General features: G+C 37.6%; 1 protein-coding gene across 3 annotated transcripts in view; it reads left to right on the top strand.

The window, feature by feature from the left end:
- The window catches only part of LOC106875158 (probable ATP-dependent RNA helicase DHX34), a 50217-nt gene that overhangs the window by 10906 nt on the left and 31428 nt on the right, over positions 1–7883 (top strand). For all 3 annotated transcript variants that reach the window (XM_014923177.2, XM_014923178.2, XM_014923179.2), the window contains exons 5-9: positions 440–577; positions 1576–1710; positions 1905–1959; positions 3782–3849; positions 5770–5919. In XM_014923177.2, the coding sequence (XP_014778663.1) occupies positions 440–577; positions 1576–1710; positions 1905–1959; positions 3782–3849; positions 5770–5919 (546 nt within the window). The remainder of the gene's footprint in view (positions 1–439; positions 578–1575; positions 1711–1904; positions 1960–3781; positions 3850–5769; positions 5920–7883) is intronic.

A 7883-nucleotide genomic window follows, 5' to 3' on the forward strand; every position in this document is an offset into this window, starting at 1 on the left:
ATATATATATATATATATATATATATATATATATATATATACACACACACGACAGACTTCTTTCAGTTTCTGTCTACCAACTCCACTCACAAGGCTTTGGTCAGCCCGAAGCTATAGTAGAAGACACTTGCACAGGGTACCATGCAGTGGGACTGAACCCAGAACCATGTGGTTGGGAAGCAAGCTTGTTATCACAGAGCCACACATTTAGTGTAAACCAATATCAAACCACCACCATCACCCCGAATTTAAATTTATATAACAATTGATTGAAAATATATCCTTTATTTAGAATCTACTATGTCTATATTGCTCAGTATCTACTATGATTTCCTGTTATCATGTAAAATTTACTGTGCCATTTATAATCCTTAAAAAAAACTCACTCTGAAGTTAAATATATTCCTCTTAAATATACTCTACTTTCTTGTGGTATTAGTTTTCTAAATTGAAGAAGTTACAACGCGACAAACAGAATTTACCAATATGGAAGTACAAGCAGAACATAATTAACCAAGTCAGGGATAACCAGGTTGTGCTTGTTGCTGGGGACACAGGATGTGGAAAGTCTACTCAGGTGAGTTAAACAATTCTACAATGCTTTACTTTTTGTTTCACATTGTCAGAGAGGAGAAGATGATGTTGGTGGTGTTTTCATTGTTGTTTAGTCTGAAGTCAACCCTGCTGTAGTCCACTTATGACCAATGTTACTCCAGCTGTCACCAACTGTCACCTGTTTCCTAGTTAGGTAATATTTCACCATGGCCAAACAGGTTTTTCACAGAAGAACTGGAAATAAGAGTCATTTCTTTGTGACACACACACGCACACACACACATTTTTTCAGTTTCCATCTTCCAAATCCACTCACAAGGCTTTGGTTGGCCTGGGGCTATAGTAGCTTTTTCAGGTCCTCCAAGACTTGCAGAAGGAAGAGAATAAATTTATCCTCAGTCAGATTTGGTCTGAATGCTTGCAACAGATTAGACTTTGCTAAAGGTTACCAAGGGCCATTTGGTGATGTTTAAACTGACATTAAATCTGTAATGCCCTCTCTACAAAGCTATCTCCCCAAAATAAGAATGGAACCTTCTTTAGATTTCCAAACTGTTTCCATCTACACAGTCTCACTCACAAGGATTTAGTTGACCAGAGACTCTGGTAGAAGTCTCTTGCCCAAGATGCCATGCACTGGGATTGAACCCCAAACCATGTAGTTGCAAAGTGAATCTTTTTACACACATCGATGCTCACACTCCAATATTTGTCCTCAAAATTTCAGATTTACAATAGAGCCTCTATGTAGTCACTTGATCTGTTAGAGATAGTAGCCAGATCCCCCCTCAACTCTTATCTTAACATCTTAAAAAGCAATATGTTGGATTATATGTTGAGTTCCTTGCACATAAGGAAAGGATAGGATGGTCATAACTGAAACCATCAGTCTGCTCCATCAAGGGTGACTTGGACTAAACAACCACAATTATAACCTCAAGAACTTTAAATCAATGGAACGTTTTCTTGACCACTCAGTCTTTGATGTAATCATATAGCATCTTATTCATTTCTTTGTAGGTACCCCAGTATTTGTTAGAAGCTGGCTATAAGAACATCGCTTGCACTCAACCCCGTAGAATTGCTTGTATTTCACTTTCAAAAAGAGTCAGTTATGAAACTTTGAATGAAAATGGGTCTCAAGTTGCCTATCAGGTAATTCCTCAAAAACAGAAAATCACTATTTTACATATATTCAATATTGTTAATCACTTTTTAACCCTGTTTTAGTTTTGTATTTTTCTAATTTAATTACGTTTAATCTTTGATCTTAATGAAATTACCTTTGCTTCTTTTTTTCTGCATTTTTTTTTTGTATTTTTTAAATTTCTATTCCAAAATCTTTACAGATTAGATTTGAAAAAACAAAAAGGCATGACACAAAAATTCTGTTTCTCACAGAAGGTAAGTTATGTACATGAAAGACATATGATTCTTTAGAAACAAAAAATTTCATATAATAATTTATTAATTTCTGCTATCCACTCTCCTTACAAGAGTAACTGTTGCCATGGATTAGAATGGATACCATACAACCCATTGATCATCCATCCAGATCAGGTGACTTGTCCAGACTAGTGTAACTCTTCCACACTAGATGTCCTGATCAAGCAATGCGACATGAATATATGGCCTGGATTTTAGTCCCATTAGTTTTTTTGTTTGCTGAAATATCTCATCTGTGCACAACATGACTACAGATGATACCAGCTGTTTGCTTACTGAAATGGTTGATTCTGGCCATTGACAGTTTGTTGTCTGTTGATCTACTCAGCATCTTTTAATATTTGCCATTGTTTCAATAAGTTCATCTACTGAAATAGTTAACATCCACCATGCTGCATCCCATGATTTCGACATACCCTGACTCAGGTGGTCACATGCTATTTAACCCATAGCTGGAACCCTGACAGGTTCTGTTACTCCAGATCAGAGTAGACCTGGGAATAATAATAGCCAAGAGATGGTTCCACACTCTTCAAAATCCTGGAACTCCCAAACCAGGGTCCCACTACCTGATGCATTTTGAAGTTATATTTTTTATTTATTTATGTGCCCTTTTGAAACCTAGCCAGGCTCATGGGCCTGGTTTCCCGGTTTCTATGGCGTATGTGTACCCCCCCCCCAGCTGGACTGGACGCCAGTCCATTGCAGCTTTATTCAAGAAACAGGAAGAAAGAGTGAGAGAAAGTTTGGGCGAAAGAGTACAACAGGGGTCGCCACTACCCCCTGCTGGAGCCTAGTGGAGCTTTAGGTGTTTTTGCTCAACACACACAATGCCCAGTCTGGGAATCGAAATCGCGATCCTCCGACTGTAAGTCCGCTACCCTGTCCATTGGGCCATTGCGCCCTTTTAAAGCCTAGCCAGGCTCATGGTCCTGGTTTCAATGGCCTATGTGTTCCCCAGCTGGATGGGATGCCAGTCCATCGCAGCATTACTCATTTTTGCCAGCTGAGTGGACTGGAGCAATTTGAAGTTATACCTAGAACTAATTAGTCACTAATAATGGTATATTCTGAATCTAGTATATCCAGTAAAGATTAATCTGGTGTAATCCAATCCTGTCATATTTGGATATTTTTGCATGATCAGAATTGCCAAAGCATGGAATAAATTACCTGTGTTGGTTGTTAGCTGTCAGAACATTGCATGCTTCGAAACTTCCAAATGACTGCTTACTGTCTCCTTTTTTAATCTTTACCAATAAGTTGTAGTGCACCTGATTACTGTATACAGTAAGCTCATTATTATTATTATTATCATAAAAGGTGGTGAGCTGGCAGAATTGCTAGCACGCCAGACAAAGTGCTGCTAAGCAACAGGTAACAGCCTAGTACTGAATAAAATTATATGGTCATAGTTAGAATGCCTTTGATCGTAAGTCTTCTTAATCGAAGCCAACCTGGGGCTAATCAACAACACATTTGTCTTCATAACAAATATGTTCACATAAACAAATACGTATCTGAGTAACGCCACATTTTGTACATAACAGATTGTTTATAAAGTATACTTGTCAGCATGAAAGATTATGTGACTCCTTGAGCCTTGAATGAAAACATATGTAGCTCACTTGATCCTGAATGAATAAACATTTTTTAAATATGCTTTTTTGCTTACATAGTCTTCCTTTTATATATTCAGAATGAGAGAAGTTGTTTTTTCTCTATCTGCTTCTAACTCAAGCTATAATACCATCACATCCATATGAACTTGTATTTATAGGTCTCCTGTTGAGACAGATGTCATCTGATATCTACCTTTCTATGTATGATGTCATTTTGTTGGATGAGGTGAGTCTTTATTTCTCTTCTTTTGGAGATTTTTTTTACTGGTTTTTGTCATCAAATATAATATGATTTATTGATATCATGGTATGTGTGTTATCGTTTCAGATTAGTGCAATCTAACTTAACTCTTTATCTACTATCATTGTCCTCCTCCTCCTCTCTATATCCTCTGTTTTCTTCTTACTCTCAATATCCTCCTCTTAATTACCATTTTCACCACCACCATCACCACTTCTGTAACCACTATTATAATTCTGACAAACTACCTTCTATAAAGTCATTTGATCTGATCTGTCCTGTAGCCAAATCTCCTCAACACCTACTCTGCCCTGTCTTTAAAAGGAGGACGTGATGTTTGAAGCCTCAAATTTGAAAACATTTCTGTTCCTTAATAAAAATAGAATGGCCACCCTTAGAACACTGATCAGATGATTGAATTTCTACCCATAATGATAGACAAGATATTTTTATACTCCTACATCAAGCTTCCAGTACTGTGAGTTTTATTTATTGCACCCACACAATAGATCTTTCTCTTCAAGAAGAGATTAACTAGTGCTCCTCCAAAAAAAAAAAAGAAACAACAGCAACATTCTGATCAACATTTCAACAAATCCAAGAAAATCTCTCAGCCAAAAGTTCTTTTAAAATTGAGGGAGTTCAACTTGCTGGAAATCACAGCTGAATGTACTCAAATCCATCTTTAAAAATGTAGGTTTGCTCAGTCAAGGTTGACCAAACAATAAAAGATTCAGATCATAGTTTCCAAACTAAAAGAAAATGTACCCAGTTTTGACTCTAAAGCATCTCAACTGGGGTTCATATAAAATTTTGTTGTTAAAATTTATCTGCAATAAATTCGTCATACTTCTACAATGCACAAAATATCTTAAGAAATTTTTAATACAATTCCTAATAACATTTAATTATAAATATATAGTATGATTTTTTAAAACATTGAATGGCTTAGAGGATCCATCTGAGTAAAATAGCAATCAAAGGAGTCCATTGGTAACAAAATGGTTGAGAAACACTAATCTAAAGTAATAACTAAACCACGAATAACACAATGATAAGCTATAACATGTTATACGATAACTGGCTACCTATACTGTACATAAGGTCTAGTGCCTTTGTATGCAGGTGCAGTGGTTATAACTTAATCTGTCTCCAGAAAGAGGTCATTCAAATTTTGATATTTTCAATTTATTCAGGAATACAGAAATGTAAGGTTTATAGAGTTTGGGAAAAAATACATTAGGCACAGATGTAGCTGTGAGGTAAAATGTTTGCCTCACAACCACATGGCTCCAGGTTCAGTCTCACCACAAGGCATCTTAGGTAAGTGTTGTCTACTGTAGCCCTGGGCTGACCAAAGCCTTGTGAGTGGATTTTGTTGATGGAAACTGAAAGAAGCCTGTCGTATGTATGTATGTAGATGATGATGAGGATGATGATGATGAATGTGTGTGTTACTGTCCCCTTGACATCACATGATAATTGTAATCAAGTGTCACCATCTTGCAAGTGGTGTCCTTCATTTCTAATATTCTGTGAGAGCATGTCTGGTCATGGGGAAATGTTATCTTACTTGGAGAGTTGGTGACAGGAAGGGCATCCAGCCATAGAAAATCTACCTCAGCAAATTCATCCAACCCATGCAAGCATGGAAAAGTTGACATGAAAACGTTGATGACGACGACAACGACATTACTGTATTTAACATCATTCTTCTCAGGTTCAAATCTGAAATTTTGCTGAAACTGTATTAATCTTTCATCCTACTGGGGCTAATGAAGTAAGCATCTGTAATAAACTGGAGTTAATTCATTAAACCATTACACAAAAAAATTGGTCTTGTACCTAATTTCAAGAAATTTTTTTAAATTTCTAATTTTAACCATTTTCTTCTCTTTCTTGTAGGTTCATGAACGCCATATTTTTACAGACTTTCTATTAGGTATGCTTAAATGTTTGCTGACTCAGCGCAAAGATCTTAAGGTTGTGCTTATGTCAGCAACAATCAACATTGGGCTTTTCAGTTCATATTTTGACAATGCTCCTGTTGTCAAGGTAATATTAAATTATTTCTATGGTAACCTAATTTTGATTTCTTAGTTTTCATTTTTTAATTTTTTTTGCATTTATTCCATGTACAGAAAATCTGGTTTCTATTTCCAACAAGCGAGGCTGTGTAGGTTAATATATTTTGTCTGAAAATTCAATGAAAGCATATTTGAACTTACAATACACACAGGCATGGCTTTGCAGAAAGAAGTTTGCTTTCCAACTTCATGGTTTCAGGATCAGTCCCACTGCAAGGCCCCTTGGGCAAGTGCCATTTATTAGAGTCTTGGTCACTTTACTAAAGGCTTGGGAATGGATGTGGTAGATGGGAACTGAAACTTAAAAATAAAAAAGGATAAAGATTCTTCCCAAATCATAGGGCCAGTTTCCTGGTTTCCATGGTGCATATATACCCCACCTGGACAGGACACCAGCCCATCATACAATTTCATTTTTGCCAGCTGAAGGAACTGAATTAGCATGTAATGGAGTGTTTTGCTCAAAATCACAATGTGTCACCCAGTCCAAGTACTAAAACCATACAATCTTAAAATCATGAGTCCAGTGCCCTAACTACTAGGTCACATGCCTCCACATTTTTACACATTATTATGTTTGCAAACTTAACATTCAAGTAAGGCTTTGTATTTACTGGAAGTTGGTGTGTGAGCTAGAAGTAAAAATAAATGGATCTTCCATTGAATTTGAGAATTCCAGTTGTTTGATCAGCTGAGCCATCTGCTCATTGTATTAGAGAATATGTAGCTGAGTATTCCACAGCCATGTGTACCTTTAAAATAATTCTTTGTCGGAATCAGCATGACCCAGTGTGTAACAAGGCTGGCCCTTTGAATTACAGGTAGAGACCAACTAACAGGCTTCCACACAAATTCCAAGAGAAATCATAATCATGGCTAGTGCTGGTAACATGTCAAAGGCGCCCTCCACCCCACCCCCGTACTGGTGACCCTTAAGAGCACCCTTGCCAGTGACACATGAAGGGCACCAGTGCTTGTGACACATAAAAAGCATCCATACTGGTGACATGTTAAAGGCACCTGTGTCGGTGACACATTAAAGGCACTTAAACCAATGACATGTAAAAGACACCCAGTACACACTGTGGAGTGGTTGGCATTAGGAAGGGCATCCAGCCATAGAGACCAAGCCAAAACAGACTGGAACCTGGTACAGCTCTCTGGCTTACCAGTTCCAATTAAACTGTCTTACCCATGCCGGCATGGAAACCAGATACTAAATGATGATGATCATGATGATTTGTCCAATTGCACTAACAAGGTTTAGGTCAACCCAAAGCCATGATCAAAGATATGTGGCCAAGATGCTACACAGAGGAATTGAGCCTTTGACTGTGAGACAAAAATGATAAGATTGTAAATACATTCCTTCTATGCTTCTGATGCGTGGAAAAAAGAAGAAAATAGTGTGTGTATATATATGTATGTATGTATATGTGAGTGTGTGTGTGTGCATGCATGATGATGATAATGATCATCATCATCATCATCATCATCATTTAACTTCTGTTTTCCATGCTGGCATGGGTTGGATGGCTTGAGAGGGGCTGGCAAGCCAGGGAGTTGCACCAGGCTCCACTTGTCTGTTTTGGTAAGGTGTCTATGACCGGATGCTCTTCCTAATGCCAACCACTTTACAGGGTGTATTGGGTACTTTTTATGTGGCACCAGCACAGGTGCTCTTTATATGGCACTGGTACAAGTGCTTTTCACATGGTAGGTGCTTTTTACACAACTCTGGCACAGGTGCTTTTTACATGGTGCTAGCTCCCAGCGGAGTTGCCAAGTAGTTTGCACTCCCTCTCTTAATTGAGGGAGGGACTGGGATTGAGGGAAGTAGCTGTGTGCCAGTTGAGAGATTAGAGTATAATAGAGGGACAGAGATTGTTGTCTGTATACATACATATATATATATATATATATATATATATA

This window comes from Octopus bimaculoides, chromosome 2 (assembly GCF_001194135.2).
Source record: "Octopus bimaculoides isolate UCB-OBI-ISO-001 chromosome 2, ASM119413v2, whole genome shotgun sequence".
NCBI lineage: Eukaryota > Metazoa > Mollusca > Cephalopoda > Octopoda > Octopodidae > Octopus > Octopus bimaculoides.